This window comes from Varroa destructor, unplaced genomic scaffold (assembly GCF_002443255.2).
Source record: "Varroa destructor unplaced genomic scaffold, Vdes_3.0 BEIS01000003.1, whole genome shotgun sequence".
Classification (NCBI taxonomy): Eukaryota; Metazoa; Arthropoda; class Arachnida; order Mesostigmata; family Varroidae; genus Varroa; species Varroa destructor.
In genome coordinates, this window is record NW_019211456.1 from 54,785,765 (window position 1) to 54,813,564 (window position 27,800).

The 27,800-nt window shown below is 37.7% G+C and overlaps 2 protein-coding genes across 14 annotated transcripts in view; one reads left to right on the forward strand and one right to left on the reverse strand.

The window, feature by feature from the left end:
* Window positions 1-5,005: 5,005 nt before the first annotated feature.
* On the reverse strand, window positions 5,006-27,555 carry LOC111247312 (uncharacterized). 9 transcript variants are annotated; one of them, XM_022798071.2, is made up of 9 exons: window positions 27,494-27,553; window positions 27,264-27,367; window positions 22,996-23,364; window positions 18,900-19,127; window positions 16,477-16,722; window positions 15,791-16,073; window positions 11,551-11,729; window positions 7,555-7,779; window positions 5,006-6,125 (listed from the first exon to the last, which is right to left on the reverse strand). In XM_022798071.2, exons 3-9 carry the CDS (start codon window positions 23,325-23,327, stop codon window positions 5,789-5,791), a joined length of 1,830 nt encoding a protein of 609 aa, XP_022653806.1. In that variant the 5' UTR covers window positions 23,328-23,364; window positions 27,264-27,367; window positions 27,494-27,553; the 3' UTR covers window positions 5,006-5,788. The 9 variants fall into 9 exon arrangements, with proteins under 9 accessions (XP_022653806.1, XP_022653809.1, XP_022653802.1 ...); XM_022798074.2 differs by having other exon boundaries at window positions 16,489-16,722; window positions 22,996-23,373; XM_022798067.2 differs by having other exon boundaries at window positions 22,996-23,373; window positions 27,494-27,552.
* The window catches only part of LOC111246462 (transposable element Hobo transposase), a 39,015-nt gene continuing 38,761 nt past the window's right edge, over window positions 27,547-27,800 (forward strand). For 3 of the 5 annotated variants that reach the window (XM_022796092.2, XM_086982182.1, XM_086982181.1), the window contains exon 1: window positions 27,547-27,679. Coding sequence is in view for 2 of the 5 variants with exons in the window: in XM_086982185.1 (XP_086838311.1) it covers window positions 27,568-27,679 (112 nt within the window). In the remaining 3 variants the exon portion in view is untranslated. The remainder of the gene's footprint in view (window positions 27,680-27,800) is intronic. The other 2 variants (XM_086982185.1, XM_086982183.1) reach the window with 2 other exon arrangements.

A 27,800-nucleotide genomic window follows, 5' to 3' on the forward strand; every position in this document is an offset into this window, starting at 1 on the left:
CCTGCCGAAGCAGCGGTACCAGATGCTGTTCTGCCGATAAGCGCGATGATAAACCTAAAGAGAGAAGAGCAAACAAATGGTAAAGACGTACAGATCGTAAACGAAGGTATATATAAATAAGCTCAAAACAAAAGCGGGAACCAAAGAACCTGCAACAACGACTTCGAAAACGACAACCACTGTTTTTAGGATATCCCCATCCGATCTGTTATTCTTGGAACGTGAAACCAAAAGTAAAGCGAACGAGGAACAAGGAAATAATACGGATAAGTTAGAAATGACCCCTCAGTGGGTTATAAAGACTGCTTCGAGAACTTCACCGCGTCAGTTCAATCAGTAAAAGCAAAAAAAAAAGTGAACAAAACAGCAATATGCGGAGTTCGATCGGCTTATAAGTCATATATCCACGGTGGCATTAGAACATCCAGAACTCTGAAATTGCCGATGTACATTTTTGATGCCGTTTCTGTGTCAAATGCGCTGTCCCTTTTCCCCAGATAAAAGTCCGTGTGATTTCAATTGCGATAGTTTCAATCTCTATGCAATGAAAGAGAGTACATCAAATATATACCAAAACATTATGTTTGTATTTTATATGGTTTAATTGTGTGACTTGCTGAACACCTCCAGACAGCCCAATAGTTCGACTCCGGTTTAGATTATTATTATCACTGTCACTAATCTATCACCATACCTTACCTTCTCACAGATTTTATTTCCTATCAGGTGCAGGAGTGCACCAATAAATCAATTATTTTTGTTGTTTTTGAACTACAATATATAGTGATAACATAGGTTTTTTTTAAAGTTCTTCGACCTTGTCTTTACATTATACAATTGTCTGTCGTTTTTGGCTTTTAGAAAAATGTAAATAAACAAATAGACGAAAATAGAAGTGATTCAGGATTCTCTTTTTTACCGCACTGAGACTAAACAAATTTTCCAAAATACGAGTACATCCGCAGTAGGTGAAGTAAACATCGAGTCTTGCAACGTTTGGCTACTTGAGGCAAATCGATTTCATTGAAGTTTTGTAGTTTTTTGCTGAAAACTTATTGTAGGGTGATATGTGAAAGCAAGTACTAATATAAATGAAGACGGAAGGTCTTAGTCATTCAATAAGGCAAGGTTTCTGCAGCAATCAGAGTTAGAGCTTCCAGTGGAAAGTTTGAGCAGTAAAACGAAATTAAAAGCACCAGCTTTTTCGACTTGTAGTTAATGTTATGTAAGCGGATTTGGCTCTATCTCTGTACTCAGGAGTGGCAATAAACTCCAGTTAAAGATGCTGTGTAACTAGTGGGTAATCAAAGAGCGAAGTTACCAAATTTAGCGGACCGCAGAAGTTCAATGAGTGCATTTAATTAATGATTATAATAATTTTAACCAGCGACATCTTATCAACAGTCCAATTTTCAGCTATCCTAACTGTGAAAGTATCTATCGAATACAAAGTTGCAATGTGAACATATACAAATGCAGCTTGATATAGAGAAGTGGAAGTAGATGATAAGAGAAAATATACGTAAGTACACGTCTACATGCACGCTTCCGGATGATTATTGACCGTTCTATTCAGATTTCGCTGTCTTCGTAGACCAGGCTTATTGCATGTGCTAGAGATTAATTAAATTGAACCTATAAGTGAGGTAAATGTTATGTTACAAGAAGCCATATTAACTACAATGATCAATATAAATTGAACCTCAACTGCCGTCTAGAATAGGAAAGTAAAAATTGTATATACATGAATTTTGCTGCGTGTGCAGGCTTAGTTCACTACAGCAGGATACAGGATCTTCCCGGCTAATAGCAATACATACAAGGCAGTATTTTCACTAAGATAAACCTTTTTATAACGAAACGTAGCCTTATTCAGAATCGACATTCAAGTTATGTATTATTTTATTTATTTAGCTGGTTTAAATTTTAGTGGAACCTCTATGTTTAATATTTCAAGATCATGTGAGGCTAGGGATGAGCTTGTGTGTTTCAGGCAATTTGTAGCAACACCTATTTATAACAAGAATTAAGGTAAAATAGGAATGACTATAGACTGAACGCACAAGCGTCAGTGACCTGCAGTCTATTCGATAAGTTTCTGTCGATCATATAAATTTTGGCCGGTACGGACACAAATAGCCCCAGCAGCAAGACTTCTCTAAGGAGAAATCAGCATCTACTCAACTCCTTCAAACGGTTTACGTTGGTCGTTACTTGTAAAAAGAACTTTTTTTAATCGCACAGGGTGTACCAGCGGAATATATTTTCTTATTCTGACTTCAACAAAAGTTATAATGCATTTTTTTTATTAAAGATCGTTAATCTAGATTAGTTCTTCAATTAATCATTTTGTAGGGTTGCTAGTTTTCTTTATTTATAGAACTTCGGAATTTTCTCATAATTTTTTTTTGTTGATATCAGTGGGTTTGATTGGGTTAAAGCAGGTAAAAGCGGAGCCCATGATGTATGCGGCTCTAATGTGCGCACTGCCGTATACAGAATAGGGCATTCAAATAAGCACAAATTTTGTTGGAAAGCTTCTAATAGTGGGCACCCGTTCATTTGCTATTTTTGGCACCGAGGAAAACCAATTTTTTTCTAGAACAAAACGACAAACTCATTACAACAAATGTAATATAGTGTCTTGCCGTTTAATAACGTATAATAGACAACAAAGTTATAGTACTGTTATAGCCGAGTAGAGAATATCACGTTCTGAGCAGGGCCAGAAAATAGGGGGGAAATAGAAATATCTCTGCGTCGGAAGCATTGTGACAAGATAATGAATTTCCTTGGATCCCCAAAGGAGAAGACGTAGGCCCCCTATTTCGGCAACCTATTTTGAGAAATTCGAGGAGGATTTGCACGCAACAAGCGAAAAATAGTAAAATGGTTCATATTTTTCATCGTAAAAACATTAAGTACAATAATAGGTGGTAAAACTCAAGGTTTATTATCTCCTGACTTTTTAAAGATGAAACGTCAAGAAATTGGCTCAACTAGTAAACTAGTTTTGTATACTTTATAAATGAAAGACTAAGACCAGTGCATAGTTCTTAGATCTTCTGTCTCCTTGTTAAAAAATAAAGCGGTGCAATTAACAGCTTGTAGACAGACGCAGACGAACTTCGTACGAAAAGCAAAATTTTACTGCAGTGTATTGGAACACCACATACCCTTTTTAGAAAATGTCGATTTTAAACTATGTAATGTATGTTGTATTACAAATTATCCCATTTTCTTCTGTAATATATCCTGTGCTTTCATTATAATCAAACCATCACTTTGGTACCGTTAACCCGTTATATCTTATGAGTATTCTAGTTATTGGGTTATTCGAGATGAAACTAACGTTAGAGTTTTCATGTAAATAGTGCGCCACTTAGGACACTACGAAAGTATTTTGTAAATTCGATGTTTTTTTAAAATCATATCTTGCGCCATTGTCTAAATCTCGAACCATTAAGCAACTTTTCTATTTAGATAATTCGTAAATCATCAACGATTTTTGAAATGACTGCCCAAAAAATAGTTTTCCCACCAGTTTTCATTGAAGTCTAGACTTTAAATGATTTTTTGCGAAAAGAAAATATACTCTGTTATTTTATGCATTATATTTTTTCATGGAAGTATACTTATATGCAAAAAATCAGAAAGATCATTTTTGGCACATATTAAGGAATGTAGAACTATATGGACCAAAAGCTAATGCTGTCGTTAAAAACAATGTTATGGAAAAACCATAGAAACTGTATTCGTATATTATTCTAGGACTCCTCTGTTGTGTGACCGAAATGGACTTACTTAAATTCACTCATTTTCAAGAAAATAATAATTTAAAATATGTCATTTGCCATATAGACCCACAAGGTTGGGGTTATACAGCCTGGAGGTGAGCGTAGTCCGGCCACTAAAGATTTTGGACGAAGAAATCAGTTGTTTGACAAAACTAAAAGAAAAATGCTTTTAAATATAGACAATATTCAGATTATGGCTGGAGAAGCCATTTGTTTACTATAAATTAGACAAGTTTACGATTACGATTCGTTCACTACAGGCCACAAGGCTCTACTGCGCGGTGTGAAGCCGTCTTTAATATATGTGTACACCATTCTCTGAAGCAGAGTTGACCGCACTGAAATCTATATAACTAGTATAATTATTTATGATTCTGGTATAAATCATTATGGAATATTCTTATTTATGATTTCATAATTATCCACGATAAGGTGCGTTTGAACAATGCATTATGGCAATAAGGTCATGGCAATGTGTTTCAAAGACTAATATGCCTGGCACGTTGTTCTGTGTTGTTGTACTCTGAAACCGTTTAGTTCTTTTAATTTCTCCATAAAATTAGCATCGAAGGCATCCGGTCCTATATGTTCTCGAAATGAAGTGTATACATATGAAGTGCCCAAGGTTATTGTGTAAGCTTGTTATATTGTAATATAGCTCAATATAATATAATGACTTCTACAAATTAATTCTTTTCAGCATCGCCTTTGAAGGCGTGGCTTTGGGACAGACGAAATGGTGATACAAAAAGGAAGTCCTTATTTCACTTCTTTTTCGTTCAACAAGAGTTCGATGAAATGCGAACATTCATCCGTCGCACGTAATTTTACCTTTTGTAATCTTATTAAACGAAAAAAATCTTGTGTCGCGAACAGGAGTAGATTTTTTAATGCGCGTGTATTTCAAAGGCTTGGTAATATTAAAATATAAACCTTCAATTGCTAGAAAAAAATCAGAATGGCTCATACAGCCCTGTTCCGAGTACCCCTATTTTCCCCTATATGTGAACTCTTGCTAGTGTAAGTATCCTAATATAAGATGCTATCTGCATCCCGAGGATATTTGAAATCAGTATATTTTATCATGCCATAAGGACCTGTCATTGATTGCACCTTTCTGACAAGCGTTAAGGCAGTTTTAGACCTTAGATATCTTTTTAAAACAAGCCTTGACGCTTCTATATAGCCATGTAATAAGTGACCATATCTGTGGTTTGATACGAAGTGTTCCAACTAATTTATTAATTAATACAAAGAAATATCCATCATCCTTTTGGGCCCTTATACTCGCGATGCCTGAAACGGTTGTAAACCTCTTTGCTTGAAATGAATATTATCCCCAGGGGAATTACAGTTTTGTTCCTTCTAACATATTTGACCAACTGGCTCTTTAGCTCGATCATTACAAGGTATAGTATAAAGGAGAGTTAGATCAAACACAGTGTTGTACGATAACCACGATCCAAGTGTAATGAAACTACGTAAATTTCTATTTACAAACGTTTCTATAGCAATTCCTCAAACAAAGTCAGTTATCGTGTATTTTAGTCTCCTATAGTTTTGATAGTGAGAAAGAAAATAATGGAGTTTGAGTATTAAATTTATGAGACTATATCTTTGTATGAGTGATTTTTTTTGTCTTCTGTCGTTAAGCAACAAATATATATAAATTCATGCTGTATTTACACTTCAACCGTGAAGAGGTCTCTGTCTCGGCCAAACTTGGCTTTTGCAATGTCCGTAGTGTTAGGTATTTGTAGACCATCAGAAGCCTGGTCAGATACAGCCTAATGCTGGTTATATGCATACACATCACACATGAATGGAGCGAAGGGAGGCAGTAGAAGAACGAAACGGCTTTTGTTTGTCCACCATTATTTCCTCTCCTTTAACATCAAAGGTAATACTAAATGTGCAATCGGCTAGTCCTAGCCATGTAGTCGCTTACGTGCGTACTACCAGCGTTTAAATTTGATCTCAACCAATGACTATCACTCGGTAGACCCAGTTACGACGGTAACATAACTCGTGTTCGCTTTATGTTCGCCTGTTAAATGATGTATATTAGTCCCAGATGTTGTTGTGGCTGATGTTGTTCCACTTATTTGTATAGGGATAGGTTGCTGAGAATGAACTCTACCCTGACGTAAACTCATACTTCCAATGGTGCCCGACGCGGAGCCGAAGCCATTGCCCTTGATTGCGCTTACATCAGCCAATAATAGCTCGCGCCGGATTACTTCATTACGTTGCTGTTCCTGTAAAAACCTGGTTTCCGCGTCAAGCTTCCGCCTTTGGGCAGCTATAAGCTCGCGTTCTTCGGCTAATCTGGAAAAATCGAGTATCTAAAAATTATTTCATTTGAAGATATGTCGTCTATGGAAGTTCAACAACTGACTATATTTAATTAACTGAAAATAAGCGCAAATTCATATAAGCGCTACAGGCCAAGCAGTAATGTTCGTCAAATAAACACAAGAACCTGTATAAATCGTATAACCAACCCTTAAAAAAAGGTATACATATGTTTATACGTACAGATGAAATAATTCTCGGAGATGGCGTATCAGTAGACTGGTGTCCTGCTACTTCGGCACGCCAATTTTACATCAGTGTGTCGCCAAAAAATTAGTGGGTAAGTTTCGAATACTCAGTAATTTTATAATTAATTGTATAATATAAGCAATGAGCCCGTCTACGCCTAACATCGTTTGCATCTTGACACTTATGATCGACGTAATCCAAAAACGGTTCTACTAACTTGGAAATTCTGGCTAAATAACAGGCGGACTACCAATGAATCAAGGAAGAAGAAACAATATATATATACATTTTTTTTTGTTTTTCTAGATCCCTTATCCTTGGGTTATACGGTCTTGTATATTATGCCTATGCATGGCTGTTGCACCTCCATTTGAAAATATAGCTTATTTCTCCTGAAGCTACCGTGTAACAAGGGTATCCGTTTTCGCCGATCCACTTTTGTCTCACCAGAATAAGCCTCTGTGGCCATTTGTCAACCTAATATATTTTACAGCACGCCCAGCAGCTCGTGGCTTCCTTCTAATAGCCACTTTTAACTTTAGTACAGAAAGTCTCACAAGTTCCTGGTTTCAGATAAACAACACTTTTGCTAAAGTTTATACTTCAACCATATTTCCTGCATGTGGGCGCCATTTAGGCTATATAGAGATGGCGGGCTGGGATTAAACAGCCTCCGCCAGTCACTCTCATATAAGAAAGAGATACTCTACGCTAGTAACGATATTCACAAAAAACTGATTTTAATAATTCAAAATACATTATGTCTAGTTATTGGCCATTAGTTTTTTAAGAAACTGCCGATTATTCTGCTCAGCATTGATAAATTTAAACTCAACAGGATACGTACGTTTCCAGCTAAGTAAAGCCGTTTATGTTTAAAATGGAGAAATATTCTATAGAATTTGGCTTCCTTGTCAAAGATTAAGCAAGCATTTACAAGGAGCTACAGATGCACTTACTGAGATAATGTGCAACATCTATAAGATTTCAGTCGAAATGCGTTCAGTTGAATGCATAGATGCTGTGACCATCAAAAAGCATTTATATATACATGAAAATTTTTCTTTTTTTCTATTACTGTTTGGTACTTTTGACCAGGCGTGGATAAAAAAAAAAATTGGTCTTTATAATATTAATACTCAAGTGGTACTATGAATTTTCCCATAATAAATAAACTTTTAAAACAATAACAACACGTCCTCTCATTTCCAACCTTTTTCGCCTTTCATCGAACATTTTCGCTTCGTAAAAATGTCTCTGTTTCTGTTCACGGATCATCTCTGTTTCGGCGTCAAGCTTTCGTTTTGTAGCCACTAAAACTTTTCTGACAAGTACAGCTGTCATAGTTGCCCGCGCGACTAAGCGACTCTTTGGCGAAGATGTGATCGCCGTGCCTGGCGCTCCGCTTGTACCAGTTGTGTTCGTGTCTTGAAAATACCTGTCATGAGCAAAGAGAGAAGGCGAAAAGCACATCTAAAGGCATTAAATATACGGATCTGACCAATTCGTATGATCATACATGTGTGCATTTTAAAAACAGAGCACGACCTTACTAATTACTTTAATTATATGTGATATCCATACTTATGACATTAAGGTAACGAACCTGAACAACAGCACTATTCATCTTGAACGTTAATTAGAGTGTCCGCTTCACTCAAGTCATTATGACAGTTAAATTGTAAACAGTCCACCTTTAAAAAAGGATCGCTATATGACACAAGGACGCATTCTTCTTATTCAACATTATTTTAAAAGCTAGCTTACTACGGCTCTTTAATTACTTATAGTTTTAGCATACAAAGTGTCACAAATGCATCAACTATGGAAAGAATAAGTGGGGTTTTAGAAGACTTAGTAGATTATTTACAGTAGAAAAGCACGGCCGCCTCATGAATCAATACAAAAATTTATTCAAGCAACCAGACAGACAGGCGCATCCATGCCGAGCTTGTGCAACACCATGACTGGGCGATCTTGATTGGTCAAATCGCCCAGTAGTGGTGGGTTGCGAAGCAGATTATAACGGCATCATTAAACCCTCATACAGCCCGTACTTCGCTGCCTTTATCCTAGTAAACAAAAAAAAGACACCTACATCGGATTCCGCTGACTCAACGTCACCATAAAACGATACACATAGGCGCGACCCTGAACTATTTTGACAACTTCATAACCCAGTCACCTAACTTCGACATCCGTATAACGCACCCGCAGAAAGTTTTGATGGCCATTGACTTTGCTGGCCTGCGTAAAAAACTGTTGCATATTTGCAACCCAAAAGATCAGTTGATAAGGTAACAAAGTTGCACCCGCCGGTATTCGCTGGGATCTTATAAAGGTATGAGTAGGGGAAACTACTTCTCTTGGTCTTAACTAACCATTCAAGAGGTTTTTACGCCTAGTCTCCTGTTATCAGGACTTTATACGGTACTTTACGCGAACCGCAAGCCTGTCGTTAGCACGAAGAACTTTGTTTAACACGCGAAGCACGATGGAGATTGTTGCAGTCCACACAAGAACCCACAGGAGTCCATCCTGTGCCACTTTTGGCAGAATCTGAAAACGAGCTTGCAAATGAATGGTATTGGACCTGGGCTAGAAAAAGTACTAGTCCAGGCAAAAAGGCTAATGTCGACCATCGAAAAGTTTCGACCGTATTTCTATATGAGACACTTCAAGGTTGTGATTGACAGCACTTCACTGAAGTATATGAGAACAGAGACGAACCTTTGTACTAATTCTGTGAGCTCTAACCCTACTTACGCCGTCTTAAATACGATCTACTTAAGGCCGTCCACAGGAAGGGGTGCTGGTACAAGGTCTCGCTCTCGAGTTTAATAAGGTTCGGACAATGCAGAGAAACAACCTGAGCATGGTAATCGCCAAATTGAAGGGAGGGACTCATCCTTTAACGTATGCAAGGACAACCTGATTTACCGGGTTGAGAAAGGAGAAATTCGGCTTCATTTTCCATCGTACGAAATGGAAGAAACTGCCACTTTTTGTCACTTGAAGAAGTAAGGAAGCGCACGTTGGTATCCAGAAGATGTTACTATACGCTTAAGGACGTTTCTGTATAATGGCGGAGCTTAGAACGCGGATTCGGAATGTGTTGGCCCTGTGTAACTTCTACCAGAGGCGGAACCGAAATCCAGCGCGGCGTGGCGCTATGCATTTATTTTTTTTAATGCCGGTTTATTTTTTTTAAAATGCGTTTACATTTCATGAGTTTCCTTAGAATTCCAAACATGACGACTTTTTTTTACAGGGAAAGCGGGATTTTTATTTCTTGGGGCGGGTTGCAGACTATCTCAAGAGAAACCACATCGGGCTTACGCAGCTGTTGGACACCTGCCATTCGATAAGCAGGTCGAGCATATAATTCGGAAAGTCTAGGCTCCCTAATGGCGGATAGACACAACTCCCTCCAGGATCCGCTGCTTGGGCACGGTTTTCGCTCAACATATCTACAAATGAGACCTTTAGGATGACCTTGGTAAAATTGCTCTTCGCTTACCGGGTTGTATTCTTTGAATGACATCCTTTCTATAAGGACGTTGCAAGACGGGATGTCATAGAATTGTGCTGAAGCGCGTGCCGTAGATATAAATTGTATCATAACTCCTATTATTTACTAAGTGGCCGAAAAATATTGGCGATTTTTAAGCCATGATTAAAACAAGTAATTGTTGTCTTTTAAAACAATATTGATGAACTAAATATGTGTCATTTTTTATCGAATCATCATATTTATCGAATACCTTCTGCCTTTTTTCTAGTAACATTATAATCTTAACACTGTAGGACATCTCTGGTTTCGGGGCTAATAATCGTGGCAAGTAATCTCTGCATCCCCCCATTGAGACTAAGTCAACATACTTGAAGTAGTTCTACCGAGACAGAGGCAGATAATGGTTTAATGGTCCGAGACCCGAGTTATATAGCAGACACAGTAAAATGTCTCATTCAATTTTCGTCTATCAGTTTTCTCTCATTTTCACTGGATGGCTAAAGATGTGTGCGGCCTGGCATCTTCATAATGGATAACGACGCCCCTCGTTGAATATTTTGTTCATGGCTTGCTGTAATCTTGTCAGTTGTCGACAATAAACCTCCGAGTCAATCGTTTTGCCGGAAAAGCAGCAACTTATAATGCACGACTGTTTTTCGATCATACCAAAAACGTAGAATTACCTTCTTTGGCGTTCGGCTTTACCACAAACCGTGGAGGTTTACTTTACTTCCACCATGATTTTTCTGTCAATTCGTGAGACAAAAAATATCGGGCCTTTTTTGTAGTCAACTTCCTTCAAATGGTTTAAAACTGTTCGGTGGTAAATAATTAGTTTATTGGTGATATTATAGCTACTCACTTAATGTTTCATCGTTCCTGTTTGTAATGGATCAACCATCACTAGAAGCATTTTTCGCATAGAAATTTTTAGGACGAACACGACAAAAGCATTTTTTATTGTTTCTTTCAATAAAGTATCTTTATCATAAACAGCAAAATTTTTGATAGATTGGACCAGCATGTACTTTTAGCAGAATAAAGTTGTAAAATAAACCAGTTTTTTCGCAGATTTTATCTTAGAAGCCCTCAACGTTATTTTATCTTAGCGTAATCTCAAAAAAGGCATATTAATCGTTTTAACACGTTTACTACTGTCAAATATCAACCTTCAAATGCCGTCCACATCAACCCGGATCACCTGATTTATGTGACCTTAAAGCTATATAGCCAGACAGACCATTAATACCCTTCAGCGAACTTATTAAATAAATATATATATATATATATATATATATATATATATATATATATATATATGTAAGCATAGACTTAGTCGCTTAAGAGCAAGAAATAGTATAAATGGTTGCTACTAAACAACCGATTTCTGTGGAAGCTGTGCCAAGATGCGAGGTGGAATCACTTGAAGTTCCATAAGAGAAGGCAAAGGAGAAGATAAAAGTAATGAAATGTATAACTGTATAATGAAGTGATGTTTTCTTTGTAACACAACAAATATGATCCCTTAAAGGGATCCTTATAGCCTTAGATATCCCCAAGCAACCTTCATGTTAATTTAGTCAAATATTACGCTGATATTTGGTTAGTTGCAATTCAATTATAATAACAACGTCTTCATACGTTGTCTAAACGAGAAGAAGTTAAGTCTAATATTTGGTTATTTTATTGGCTTACTGTTCCGTGGCGGTGTTTTGCTGAGCAGCACCAGAAATGACTTGGGCTGTTGTCGATGGCCCACCGTAAATGATCGTTTTTACAATGTCGTCCAAGGCTATATTACTGGCTTCGGTTCCCACAGAACTAACATTGACCGGTAGCTGAGTTTGTGATGGTTGCGCTAATCCAATGTTCGCCTAAAACAAAAATAAACATGAGCGCAGAGTTTTTGGCTATGATTCGAAATCTAATGGATTCACTAATAGACTGTGGAATTAACAGGACAGGTAAAAATATGGTTATCTAAATTGGGTACGATATGATCAGGTTTTGGCTTTTTGACCGTTATTTTCACGACATTTTTCTAACTGTAAAATCCTTTTTTTTTGGTATAATAGATCAGATTTAAGGGAAACTATTTTTGACAAGCAATCTCGAAGCAATCAGTCAGTTGAGGTCAGCAGCAAAAAGTCTGCCTGGCCTTACAGTACGAAACCATCTTGGATCAAAATGGATAGGCTTTAACTACCGTTTCGGCAGCAGATGAATTCTTCGATAAATGAAACAGGTACCCATAACGCTGACCCATTATAGATGCCTCTTTCATTGAATTTCCGCCAATTAAATCACGTGCCCCTAAGGCAGTGTTATATGAACTTGAACATATATCATCCCATGGAACAGCAATAAGCCAAGCGCAATAAAAATTTCATCATCAAGTTGCTAAAAGCAGGCGGAAGTAAATGTCATACAGGAAAATCACGTCTCGCAATATTCGCTTATTGTCAATTTATTAAGCAGTTAAACAAGTTCAGTCATTTCACTTGGTTTCAGAAAAAGGTTCATAGAAAAGTGTTTTTTTCAGGAAGCACGAAATCTACCAAAGTGTCTATGTGTCGACATGTTTGAAATCTGGTTACAACATACGAAAAAATGACTGTTATTTTTTATCCTAATATGGTCGCTAAAATTAAGTCACTTTACAGCTCATCGCATCCCTTGTGAATTTTAGGAGAGACTAGCTACAAGCCGAAGAATATTGATTTAGATGAGGCTAGCTATAGCTTGGAACATTGTCTACAAATACGTACTACACCTGCGGCATTCTCCACGCGGACCCAAAGCGCTGCCGTAAGTAAACGGCTTAGAAGTTACAACAGGGGGGGGGGGGGGGGGCTAAACACAGTCGTGGAAATTCAGCTCAAGATCAATAAAGCCAACCGCGCCATTTATAAATGAATGTCAGCAGTTGGATTTCCACTGGCATGAGAAAAAGCAAAGCTATCTTACTTATCGAAAAGTCGCAAGTACGCTCATTATTCTGCTTTCCGCTGGCAGCAAGAGTAAAATAGTAAATTACGCTGAATACATTTGAAAACTTCTGGGACACAGCATGTGAGGACGGCCATCGTAAAGACCTGCAGGGGTATCCGAGGTATCCATACCCCGAAACGGGCTAAACAAGGTCGCTTCATAATACCGACTGCAGAATCTATAACTCTCCTTAATCCAGCGGTTTGGTGAAGCAATTCGATGGTTACATGTGCGAATTAGAGACTCTTTCGAAAAAGGCAAGGAACCCTAACGTTATGTGTCATAGAGTCTTATAGAACGGTCAGTATAGAAGCATGCTGCGTTTTGGCCGCAACCCTAGCATAAAATTTAAACACAGAGGTTTTAAGTCGTCACTCTATAGATTCGAAAGGTTTTGGCCCTGACATGCATGCATTACGACAAAGGACGATTTTGCTACATTCAACTAGGCTGCCGCTATGGCCTGGAGTATGAAAGAACTATAGTGAGGACGAAAGCACTTGAAAAATGGGGGCGCAAGGACGCCTTGCAAGTGAAAGGTCTCCAATTTCTACACAGGCACGAACTAAAAGAGGTCGTTGACCCTACTTGAAACTAAATAACAGACAAGCGCGGCGACTACAGTCGAGGTCCTAGAAGAGAAGAAACGTCTCATTCGACTTTGATAAACATGGTTAAATACTGCTTTATCGAGGTCGAGGACATAATGTTCATAGGGAAATTCTTTTCTAGGCAAAATGTGCCCCTCGGTAGAAAGGGAACTGGACAGGTGACCGCGATCAATTGATTCGCAGGGCACCTACAACCTGCTCTACGAACTTGCGGTACTACTAACTGAAAATCAAGACAAGCAGTGAATTACGTTTAATAATGCTGCGATGCGCTAGTTAGTAGGTGTCTCGACAGAACCTAGTACAATCGCCGAAATAGAGTCCGCCTGGAAAGTAATAAGTCCTTCCCGTCTAATAATGTGCACAAAACATTAATTCTGTCGCCTTACAGAAAAGAAATTCGAATTTGGGTATAAACAAACTTTCATTCCCCAGTAAATACTTTAATAAAGAGAAAAACGGCGAAAATAGCGATGATCTCTGCTCTTGATCGGTTTTTCCAAATTGTTTATGCTAAACAGGTCCCTGAAGCAATGCTTGAAGGATGGCACAGTGGCCTGTAATAGGAGGTACCGACGAATTTCAGTTATGGAAAAAGTTGTTATCAAAAAGGCAGGTAGCAGAGGACTTGCTAACCGAACTCATTTATCTATATAATAGGTTAACACATCATTACTCCGTCATCTAATGATTGCAATTTAAGCTATAGCTTCAAGCTAATTGGATCTTGGTGCAGCATGGCAGTGCATTCAGTACAGGAGTCCAAACATGAAGTAAATGTACCCTGGTAGCCTACAAAAACACTATAAACAAATTACTTTCTTTCTTGAGGTTACCTTTGATACTATACAGAAATTTAAGCAGGCTAAATCGCATTGCATCAAATTAGTGTCTTCCAGTGATATCTTCTCGAATTGCAAGCTGTAAATGACGCACGAGGAAGCTAGCGTTAAAAACTACTGCTAAAAATCGCTCGCTGCGATATTTCGGCAACGCTTCTTTATTACTCAAGGTTGATGTCCATAGAAATTGCGACGCTGCTCTTAATATATTCCTAGAACACTAGCATCTATTGAACCGGAAACGCCTATTCGTCAGGACTTAGTTGGTCGTCAAGGTGTGGTGATTTAATCCTTCTTAGATTTTACAAACCTCGACGATTTCTTTCACCATCAAGTTGTCCTCAAATTGCTTTCGCCAACAACAATCGTCCCTTGACATGGACTTCAATATTGCTGAACACATTACGCAAATATATCAGTAAAGCAACCTTCAGGCGTTCAGGGTCTATGGTTCACGAATTTCATCACTTTGTATTCCTACTTTTCATGTCGCAGCATATGCAACCTTTATTCCAAGGAAAAAAGATCGCGTAAGGACAACGTGACCCCTTTTGACGCAACTAAAACAATTTCGAAACCGCAAGGTAATGAAAACAGAGAGAATTGCCTCATTTGCATTGATGCGTGAATAAACTGATCCAATTTGCCCTTTTTAATTAGTCTGCTAAAGACAAGATTAATATGACGTGCGACATTGTTATGTACGTTGAAATGCGTCATATGCGGCTATACTCACGGATTCTGGGGTACACAATTGTAGCGCATGCTTGCTAGTTAGAATTTAGCTATTGTTGTTATCAAAGAAGGAACATAAAACGCGTGTGCATAGGCCATAAGTAAATCTTTCGCGGAAATAAAGCATGATCTAATTAACCTAGGTCGAAGGTGTTTTCAATATGATAAGTTGGCGTAGCCTGGATAGTTGACTCACATTTCTAAGTTCTTTGCCATGGTAGCCATGAACATGTGAGTACTGTTTGCGGAAGTTTTAATGTTGGTAACTGTTTACTCTGAGATATTGTTACTATGTCGTTCTTTAGATCTATTGGATAGAAGCCCAAGAATTTAGCAAGACCAGCCTAAAGTAATACTTCACGGTTTATCTACAAAATTAACAAGAAAAATTATATATAGGAGCCCATCCTTAAAACTAAGCGCTCAAATTTCATTCCCCAGTCCACTTCCGCTCAGGTAAATTTTTCAGACTCAGATGATTGATGCCACTGGATCATCCAAATTGGATAAAAAGCTCATCGCGGAATGTTTGCCGCGCAGACCATTGAATCGAACTCAAAGCATTGCGTATTGGATTGTCACGAAAAACAAAATAAAGCTTTAACGTTTCAAAACAGCATTCACTGCTGCTGCTGGAAAAAAATGAATAATTTATAGAATATCTTTGAATATGGAGTTTATCATCTACAAACATTTACATCTAGCTGTAGGTGCCCAATTAGTTTTGTTGTATCATCAACAACTATTGTTGCTTACCTCGTGGTCTTCATCAGCACTATCACCGGTTTCAATATCACTCAGCTGGCCGTCATGATGATTTTGAGGGCCTTGAACGCCACCACGACCTACATGCGGGTTGACAGGATTTAATTGCGCTCCGGAGTTTCCAACACTGACTGCCCCAACAATGTGTGGATGATGTGAAACTCCCACTTGAGGAGAATGCGTTTGTGAAGCGTTACCGCTACTGTCAACGGTGATATTGACTGTGTACGACTGACCCTCGTTTCCTTGAAGCAACTGGATTTGATTCTCATCTCTGTAAAAATTTTGCAGTATAGCCTACATTACATATCAACCTTCGTAGGATTCTTACACTGAATATTTGTAGCACGAGAATGGTATATGTAAAAGAAGACAGGCAACGGTCAGCTTAAATCCTTAAATTCTAGCGTGTGCCAGAGCTACACAACGCTCAAAATGAGCTTATAACAAACGGTACGCGCAGATATGCGGAATTTATATTGGAAAATTCCTGTAGTCACTTAGCAATTCCCTAAATTTGAATTTATCAATAAGGGCAAAGATCAGAAAAAGAAGAATAATATTATACAAAGCTAAAAAATAATGGCAAAAATAAAGTTCAAATGTTCCCTAGTATGTTAATACAGAGCACTGCTGATTTAAAAACAGAACAGATGATTACTTTTTCTTTGCTATACCTGTGCCCGTACTCGATTGGGGAGGCGTGATGTTGTTGTTGATGATGTTGATTTTGAGAGCTCTGGTGACTGTCAACATCGATCTCGATCATAATATCGCCCTGCTCATCATTCTGTTTGAGCCCGTATCTTTTTCGAAACCCCGTTAACCAACCCTGTGACGCAACGAACGATTTGACGTCGTGCATTTCAGCAAGCCGCTTTGCCGAACGCCGCACATCATCGTCCCATACGCGGCCCCCTGATCTGAGCGAGACAAACATAAAGCAAGGAAAATTACAACCATATGTGTTACCAAACTATACTAGAAGTTCATTGTTAGCAGAACAAGTGGTATAAGAGTGCACGCACATATAAACATCACAAATAATAGAGAAAACGAGATAAATTTTTTATAAGTTACATTTGGCTCAAAGAGACGTCCAAAACAGTTTAATATCACATTTTCGTTTTTCGCGTGATATTTATTCGGTTATGTGTATTCTGCTCTAGATTGGGACAATATAGCATGCGAGACACGTTAATCTCATAATTCAGTACTTTTGACCTCATTTATTCAATGTATTTTTAACGACACGTCGTTTTGCCACCCTTTTTTAACGAATAGTAGTAGCAAAAAAAAAGGTCGAGTGGATTTGGACCTTAATCTTGTCTTCGGCGGAAGATGTATAATTAGGTTGAGTAACGGGTCTGTTCACTGTAACCGTCAAAGAAGTGAACAAATCTTAGTCAAAATAGTGTCCTGCGGCTACTACGAACCTCGCCCATCTTTATGGCAGCCAACTTGGAAGCGATCTGTTCGTCGAATTATTTGCTTTCGTGGCTAGGTAGCATTGACCAGAACACGTGATAATAAGGTAAAATGATCTCCAGATTGTACGCCGCCTGGGGCAAAGTTTTCCACTGAAAATCTATTAGCGTTCCCTGGGTCATCAAAGCAGTGTCCGTTCTGGCGTTGTCATGCAGCACCATCACCTTGCGTTGCCCTTTACCAGTCAAAAGCATTTTTCTGTCAATTTCGTGGTTCAGACGAATAAGTCGAGATCCGTAACAATCTTTTATAGTTTTTCCTAAAATTTTAGTACCTCATAGTGTAACACTCCCTTCTCGTTCAACTATGTGCATAGGAGCCACCTTCGACAATATTTAGTTTGGCGTCCAACTGGAGGGATCTAAACCTTCTGGTTTGCATTTGGGGGTGTCGTAAAATATCAGTTTTTCATCGCCGGTAATGATTTTTTATACAAATAATTTTTATCCTCTCGTGCCAGCACCGAAAAGCATATTATCAGATGGATTTTTTCCATAATTTGCACTGACTTCATGGCGGTCTACTTTCCGGCTTTTTCGATCTTCTCTAGTGCATGCAAATCATGTGCAATAGCCACCTGTGTTACTCCTAGCTTGCAGAGAGCCCTCTGGTCGGCTACGCTGCGTTCTGCTTAGAGGTTACCTGCGTTTTGTCTTTGTTTTCCTTTCATGGCGGTCGGGAACGTAGTTTGTTATTCAAATCTGTTCGCCGGTTCTGAAGCGATAAAACCATAACTGACCGGTCGTACCGCTTGCTTACTGCATAACGGTCTTCGGCTTTGCAAACGATTCTTTTTGACTCGGTAGCACTTTTTTCAGCACGAAAATAGTCAAGAAAACAAGGTCAAATTTGCCTCCTTTCGAGATCGGTGATTGAACGCACCAAATCATAATTTTTAATGATAACAGCTTAATGAAAATAATCAGACACACGCTCGATAGTTAAAAAACTAATCTTGGGAAGTTCCAACTAAGTACGTCGCCATCTGTCGGCTCCAACTGCAACTTTCAACTCAACCTATTACTAGAAGGACCAAAAGCTGTTGGTATATAAAATTATAAATAAGAAAAACTGTAAGCTCAAAAACGTATCCATTGTTGTATCGAATCGGAAGTTATGACGAAAAATAAATCTTGTTGTCGGTCACACTATAGATGGATGTAACTAAATCAGTGGGACAATCACGCAAGATAAATATACAGCTGCAATAATCTGTGATGTTTGTTCGGTGGTTTACCGCAGGTGTTATGCTCTAGCTCGTCGACTTCAGCCGAAACAGAAGTTCAAAAGCTACTTTATAAAAAAATTGTCTAAATCTCATCACATCAAAATCGATTTTCGACACTTCATAGATTTTAATACCCCAGACTTCGACAATAGCGGTATAGACAAGCTGTCGTCCAAATGGCAAAAGATTTTACACAATAGTAATAATAATAATAAAATAACTATGCCAGTGAAAAAAAATTTGAAAAGTTGGAGCTCATTATCTAAATGCCTTAAAATATTAGGTACGGAAGCGAGCTCCTGACAAAATAACCGATCTAAGAAAGATACACTCCCTATATCATTTCATAGTGAAAACAAATAGAAAATAAGGCAATATAATTACCTAACGACGTCGACGATCCACTCATAGACGAGCTTCTCAAGATTGGAAAACTTGCCATCCCGAAATGTTTTGTCTGCATCACCTTTCACTCGTCTCTCCACCTCAAACCATTTTTCCTTCTGAATTAGAATATCGCTTACGCGACGACGACAAATTTCCTTGTTCCACAATTTTGTGAAGTGCTCAGCAATCTGTCGCTGGTTGCAGTCCGGATGCTGTGCTTTGTACCTGCAATATTATAAGTAATAATATTGTTCAAACGAACAAAGCTCTCGTAATCTTAAGCTAGTTCGTTTTGAAAAGCTGGAAAACGGCAGTCCTTGTCACAGACGGACTAATGTCAGGTAGCGGGTACCTCAAAAAAATGAGGAAAGTACAACTTTCAAAACGTTTTTAACTAGGATAAAATTTGGAAGTGGGATGTACACCTTTTCCCAGCTTCCCAAACGCATGGCCTTGATGTTTTAACTTTTCTTTTTTTACCAAACGTTTTGAGCCAAGAAAAAGGTTTTAGTCACCGGAGACAGCACAGCCAAAATACATATTCTGAAGCGGGAGAAAAGCGTTTGCTTACTAAGCGACAAGTTGAATTTCATAGGCGCTCAATATAGAATCGAATGATATCCTGACATTAGCTATGATGCATACATCAGCATATAAACATAAAACCTATGTTTTTCGTTGCCGTAATACTTTACCTAGTGTGTTACAGATTAAAAAGGAAAACGATGAAACTTTTCGATATTTAATAAGGGTAACCATAAGGGTAATCCGGCACAGGTGGTCATTGTACTAATGTGTAACAAGGGCATATTCAAAAGTAATTAACCTAAAACGTCGTGTTCCCACCTAAAATAGCAGAGGACACATATTGAGTAAAAAGAGCGTACAACATGAACTGCAAACAAGTTGTGAGTTAAAAGGGAAGCCTACGGTGTGTTTTCGTAGAATATAACAAAACTATCGACTAATAACATTAGATACATCTCTGGTATACGAAGAGTTCAGTCTCTGCATAATCCATAATAATCCGTAAACGGGCTATAATTACACAAAATCACAGGTAATAATTAATATAATCAAACGATAAATGAATATCATATTATTGATTCTTACAGACGTAACGTTTTTGTCACGTGATGATAAAGTGGTAACTACTATACTTAAGGACACATAAGGTAAGCATAAAATTTATGGGATAAGAACTGGGAATCCCATTATTCAAAATCAGAAAAAGTCAGAGTTTATTAATAGCTTAATGAAATAATGGCTTAGGTAAAGAAATTGTAAGTAACAATAACGGCCTAAGGCTTGCTAAAGCTTATGGAACGAAAGATGGATGTACCACAAGTGCGCTGGAAAACATTTCCATTAGGCACGTAAATGTGGAAAATTGAAAGAGACGGCTGAAAGCTGCAATTTCGTTCGAAAAAAGGCTTTCGAATTTTCATAATGGAATGTCGAGACGCGATTTTTATATGAATAACAAACTTCAGGCACTTCTTTAAATTCCGCGCACTTACCCGGTGTGTTGCTTCTTCTTGTATTTATTTGTAAGACACTTATGTTTTTCCTTGCTAACGTGTCAGCAATTTTTTCGCCATTTTTGATAATTTCTTATAGAACAAACCTTGTTTTACACTATTAAGACCTATTATATTATGATTATAAATGAATGCTAAAATGCACAGAATAAGTCAGTCCCTTGTGTTGTAGTCTCATCATTAAGGCGCTTTAAAAGAGTCGGATTTCGTCCTCATTGTCTGCTCACAGCTTACAAGGCTCTATTTAAGCCAACTTTATGGTACTATACTTTAATTTGTGGCAGAGCTCACGCCAAAATTGTAATGAGCTAATGATGCTTTACTAGGCAGGAAAAAAAATGATCAGAGTCAAGTCGGTAACCTATATGGAAAGTTGTTCCCAAGCAGATTCGTCAATTAGTTTATTTCAGTTATCGTAGAAAGTAAGGCTATGACATGAGTAAGAGTTGTTTCTTCAGTTAAAAAAAATAGTGCTGCACTTTCATTCTAGAGACAATTGGTTCCTCATGTTTCGCCGTCACTCTCTGCAACCTTCCCTAGTCTCTCAGCCAAGTCATTTATACGCCCTCGTCAAAAATTTTCAAATCTGGCGTTGAAAAGCCAAGTTTTAAGACGTTCTTCACTATCAAATGTACGGTTACTAATTTAGTTTGACTGTGAAAAGCTGGTCAGTTATACGCAGGTGTAGGGTCTGTAGAATGTGGTGGATGCAAAAGCTTTCACTCAAGATCTTGGAAAGTGGATTCGACAATCTTTGCCATTTGCGGCCTGGCACTGTTAGGAAGGAAGACAATTTGGCCTTGTACATCCGGTTCTTTCTAATGCATGACCTTGTTCACTCAACGTAATTGAGCTATATATAAAATCTTGTTGACGGTCTTGTTCTGCTCAAACATTTCACAGTGCATAAAACCCTCCCGGTCCCACCTTGTAAGCCACGGCATTTTCTACATGAAAATATGACCCAAGTTGAGACTGAGGTATATCTACCAAAAGCGCTATTATTTCCCCTACTATATATCAACGTAAATACAACACTCCTCTTAACAAGCAACAATTCTAAGTAAAAATTTGCCAGCGTCGCTGTGTACTGCTTAGTGCTGAGCGACATGGCAAGGGCCAAAGAAAAACTATATTTCTTTGTGCACATCAGCCAATGTTTGAAACGCCCTGTCCCGAATTTATGATAGAATTTCATACATTAAAGATACCCGATAATTTGCTGGTCCTCGCAGCTTTAACGAACTGTTTGCCATTCGAAGCCCTTTTCGAGCTTGAATAGCCAAATGAAGCTGTGTACACTCTCGAGGCCTAAGATTCTGCCTTCAAACTTAGCAAAACCTTTCAGGCAGTTTTCTCAGTTATAAATTCCTCACTGTAAACCGCACGAATATCCCACGTTATTTCAGCGGTTTCTGATCTCGGCAAAGAACAAAATGTAGTAGATATGAAAACCGCACTTTTTTTTCATCTGGTGCTTTCACCTTCAGAATGTAAACTCGACGTGAAATAGCATTCAATACATACAGATTTTATAGGCGAGAGGGAATGGTATATAAAGTAAAAAAAAAGCGGCGGAGAGAAAAATGGAAGGAGAGCATTAAAATACAGGCATAGCCTATAAACCCGATGTTTATAAGATAAGCTTTATTGACCTTTTTGGAAAACTAATTGCAATGATGGTCACATTAACTTAATAGTAATCGAAGTATACAATCGTCGTATATATATGATAATAGTGAATTTTGTACGTAGCAGGTATTTTCCGCATTTAACTCCGATTTAATGTATGATGCAAATATGAGAGAAAGAGGCAGAGAAAGCAGTTCACGGATGCAGTTGTTTGAAATGGCTTATCCTGCAATTCAGATAAGTCCTAATATGATCGGATTTGAGATTGTCGACATGTGTATGTATATATAAGCCTGAAGGGCTTTATATAATGGGATTGTGCGTAATTCTCTGGGTTCTACGTAGTTCACGTAATTTATGGCCAACATTATAGAAATACGAAATCCGCAGTCAACCCGAAAATCTAAAACAAACATTTACTTGTCGATCTGCTATTAAGTACAATGATTCAGTTATTCATCCATAACATGGTCGCTAAAACGGCCTTTTTTTAATGAAGTGTTAATGAAATAATGTTTCCTTTAATGAAGAAATGTTAGGTCATCCATAAGTTATCGATGGTCACGGTAAACGTCCAGCGGTTGACTTTTTATCGATTTGCTTGGTTGCTGAGAATGGTAAAACTGGCCAATCTCTGCAACAAAGTACAACAAATAACCAATCGCAATTGATTCTTCAAAAATATTCAAAACTCCAAAAATTTCATGATTTATTTGCGAGACATTATCAAACGGAAGATAAAACACAAGAAGAAAATGGGAAAAGTGGGATCGAGGAACTGCAATACTTGAATTAATTTCGAATGCTATAGTCTACAAAACTTCTGTTTTTTTTTTTCTTTTTTAATTAAAAGAGGATCTTGCTTAATTTTCGTCTGCAATTATATTAACTACTAATCCAGGAGTATGGTCGCTGCCTACCTGCAGATGGCAGTCTTCTCACGCACGCTAAGCGTAAGAAGGGGCTTCTTAGAATGGGGTTTTCTAGCTATTCGATTGTCTTCAACACCGTCCTGTGAATCTAAGTCATAATCGGTACTACCGTCATCATGCGGGGCTTGCAACAGCACGTGCTGTGTTCCGTCTTCTCCCACGAGCGCACAGTCCTCCAGTACCTGAACTACCTGAAGACCCGCGGGAGCACCATGCGAGGTAACGTGTCCGCCCTGAGCCACGTGAGTCACTTGATTTATGTGTCCACCGCTGGCTGCCGCCACCGTAACAACCTCTGCACTTTCTATAGACTGTGACATATCTCATGGGTATAGTTGAAAAATAAATATTTTGTTCCTGAAAAATCTTAAAAATTGAAGTTAAATGCTTATAATTCATGATTACTCGATGTTTTGTATTATTTTAGCCTATGTGCGATGGTGAACCGCACCTAAAAGCATGCACTGCAGTGCAACTCCTGTTATAATCCTATAATTTCTGCTACAGTGGTACAAAAAAATTATAATAAATAAGGATTACCTACAAGATTAAAGAGGAGGTAAGTATTACTTTATAAAGTTTGCGGAAATTGATTTTCATCAATTAGAATTGGAGATTTGGATTGGAAACACAAAGTACGCTTAGGATGTTTGCGTGAAGCGGATGACGATAAATTGAAGGGACAATTGCCTTAAAATTTAGCCCAGTTAACCCTAGAACTTTTTGTACATATATGAGCAAGTGTCCCCACCATCCTGAATCGTCTGCATACACTCGAAAAGGCTTTAAAGGCAGGAAGGTGGGCCTTACATGAATTTACCAAAATCACCATTATTACAGCGTCGAAGGTATACACAAAATTGCCCTCACGGCAGGAAAATAAATAATCTCTATTTTAAGCCGATCTTTAATATAAAAAAATAATCATTACATTTTATACCGTTGAAATTAAGTCAAATTCCAAACAACCCTCCACATTAACACTTAGGATATTTGTTCGAGTCTAACGGAAACGCTTGTTTGAAGTTTTTTTTAAAAAAAGTGAAATCACGAATGCAGGCGGCACTTTAACTCAACACGACAAATGAACTAACCAATTGATAATATATGAATTTTAAGGAGTCAAAGGACTGCGAAAATTAATTTTGTTGCTTAACAATATTTGACTTTGCAGCTTTAACGACTTCGCAAATTCTGACAGACCATGGACGATGACCTTTTCGAGCCCGGCTTATAGCCTACACTTTTCTCCATAGAGTTACACTTCCTCAGACCTTTGCGAGATTGCATGGAAGACAAGAGATCCAAAATAACAAACAGAAATGATGAATAAAATGTATGAATGTGTTAGCTCCTTTGCTTGACAAGGGATCCGTTCTTGTTTAAATAATAAAGAAGAAAGATAAAAGTTCACAGCATTTAAAGCGAGCTGAAACACAAAACTACATATTAAAATTATACGTAACGTACCGAAAGACAATAGAAACTGTATTTAATTTCCTGGATAACAGTTTGTATATATTTATCATTATTTGTCTTAAGGATATCAGAAACGTAAATTTTAAAACTACTTACTTTACGATAGCTGCAGCGTTGCTAAGTGTTACGCCACTTCGCTGGGCAGTTACCGCTTCCTTAAATTTTTGATATCAAAGGTCTCAAGAATGTTTAGCAGTAGAGTAAGAATGGACACTGGATAAATTTTTACTTAATGAGAAAAGAAGCTGGCCCAAATTTAGTCGTGCACACCAACTGTCTGTGAGACAAATGTTTCTCTATCGGAATACAAACTGTTTTTAACTATAGAAAACAACGCGTAAGCATTTCTTGCGCGTAAGTTGGGTAGATTAGGGTTATTATGCCCAGAAGGTTTAAATAAACAGACATCACGTGGAAAAATGTGATACTGGGACCGGATTGCTACCGGATTCGCGACAAGCCTAGAAAATATTGTGGAGACACTAGTCTGAGACTTCGCTACCACTCGTGATAGAAACACACCTAAATCTATAATTTATAGAATATTTCAATGACACTTGTTTTAATGTAAATCGGCGCATTAAAAAACTAGGTTCCATTTGAGGGTATCGTTCTGTCTGCTGAATGTTAAAAATACATTTTAGACTCTAATGCCTTTCATACGTTCTCGGCAATAGCTTGGGATTAAACTTTTTTTTAAATTTCAAACCCATAGTTTGAAAATAGAATTCTGTCTAAATAAAATAGTTTGAATTTAACGTTGTAGTAACGCCACTTTTCAAAATTTCATCGATCTGCCAAGCGCAACAATATTGCACCTAGTGCCAGCTACCAGTCGAGAAAATCGCAAGGTAGCACTGTTTGGTGGATTGCAAATAATTTGCCGAGCTTTATTGATGATTAAAACGCCCATTTTAATAAAACATTTTTAATTATTGCAAATAAATAATATACTCAAGTATGAAATTCCTTGAATTTCACTGTAGAACATAATGCTAAATATTTTAATACCCAACCGCTGTGTGTTACAAGACAACTCCATATTCCTAAATCTTGTTGTACTCCTAGATTGTACGTAATGAAAAGTGTTTGTATTAATATATATATTCTGCTGGTCATTAAATTCCAGGAACTTATTTATACACTAAACTACTAAAACTAACTTGACTTTTTTTTGCGATCTGTCGGGTAACCGTGGAAATTTCCTGAAAACTTACATTAACTTATAAGATCTACTTATAAGATTTTGGGTAAAAATTTTACTTTTTGCAAGGGAGGAAAATGGCAGTTTGTACCGACACCGCTAATAATTAACAAAATACACTGCTGTGAAAATTGGAAAACGGCTTATTTAAAATGAGGAAAGCGAGAAGAATGCTGCAACGCACTGGAATCATTACACAACATTGCACCAGGTGAGCGAGCCGCCCGCGTCGAGAGCATATCCTTGCTTTGGCTTTGTAAAATTTATACATGCCTCTATTGTTTAATGCTTAGTTGTCCTGTTCAAAATAAATGTGCCACAGTTTCCTCAATTTCCAGACTTAAACTTCAGCTTTGCACTCGTTTTTCCGGGTTTTCCCCTAGGGTCTCAAATCATTACATTTCATTGCTTTTAAAATAGAGTATGTCGCAGCTTTTTTAAATACATCTTCCGTTTTCTCATATCAGTCCATAGCCGTGTAGATATCTAGTGCAATCTTAGTTTAGCTTTGCATCTATCACTACACACTACGTTACTACAAAATCTTAGCAGAACTATTAAGCTACACTATACGAAATTGTAATGTATTTTCTGTCTGCTTTATCGTTCAACGACGTCTGTTACTACTTTTTATGAGCTAAAGTATATAAAATTTCCTGAGAACTTTCGAATCGTGTTATCGCAGTATTGCATTACCTACTTTGTAGTGTCATGCGTTTGGAAGCACGCAAAAATATATATAATATTTATATGAGCAAAAATATGACTTGAATCATTTTTAATTTTCTAGGCTCAGACCTTAAAGAAATGTCTCTGGATGGCATCTTGATATTGATATCACGTGAATCCTCGTGTACACCCATTTTCTTCACAATGTGACATTCACTAAACCTCTGCAACATTTACTTTTACAAGATGTAAACGTACTTTTCTCAGAGCGTAATGCTAAATCTTATGTCTCTGTGGTGTGAAGTTTGATTAATTAGTGACGATTTGAGTTTAATAAAATTTTAGCACTGAACGCCGTTTAACTTGAGGAGAATTGGCATTGGCTTTTCTTTTTGGTAGTAGAATATATTATATTCATAAGTTTTACCCTGGTATATATATATATATATATATATATATATATATGCATTGCGCAATATGTGTAAAAGGAATAATAAATACAAAGTATAAAAAATTATAAATATATAATCATATCTAATAGTAATACATCTGCTACGCATGAAAGTAGGATAAACATATTCGTATTAAAAAAATATTGGGTTGGAGGTGTGCTTTTATTTAGAACGCCAAAAGGAGACACGAAAATATGCTCTGGCGGTAAGTCGCCGTCCGGGCGTGTTGAGTCGCTAAAACGGCCTGACTCAAAGCTACTAACCGCCCTCTTCTGGTCAGCTACGGCCAAAATGGCTATCCGGCTCGTCGAACCCCCTTCATCATAACTCGCCACAAACAGATTAGTAAAACCTAATAAACTACTATAGCAATTATTTAGCGTTTAAACGGTGAGGAGAACATTGAAAAATAATTATGCATGTGTTTCTGGCAGATAATCCTAGTTACTCACCCTGATTTTTACTAAAAGTTGCTCTTGTACGCGGGGACACGAATCGAAGAAATCGAGTACTTTTGGCTCAACTACTGTTGCGCGGCAGAATTGAAATAAATTATCTAAAATGAAAAGAAGTAGACAATTGTTCTCTTTTAATTCATAATATCAACTTCCTCGTTTCTAAATCTCACTGTTACGCGTCCGCCAAATCTAAGATTATAAAATGCAAGAAATATATGACTTACTATTATAGAGAATTTTCTAGCCATTAGTAACACTTTGGCCGCCAGGTGGCACTTTCGATGAAACAAAAACAAACATGGCTATCGCCAAGCGGCGGATAGGGCGTGTTGATTGTTATGGATTGACAATAGTGAAGTATCCGCCTGCGAAAATCCGCAACAACTATATCCGCTCGATTGGTTCACATGGTAAGTAAATACAAATCGCTATCCGCACCCATATCGAAAACATGGAGAGCGCTGATATACAGAAAATCTTATATTATTAGCAGAGGTTTTGTGATTTTCAGAGAGAAATGGTAACTGCTGT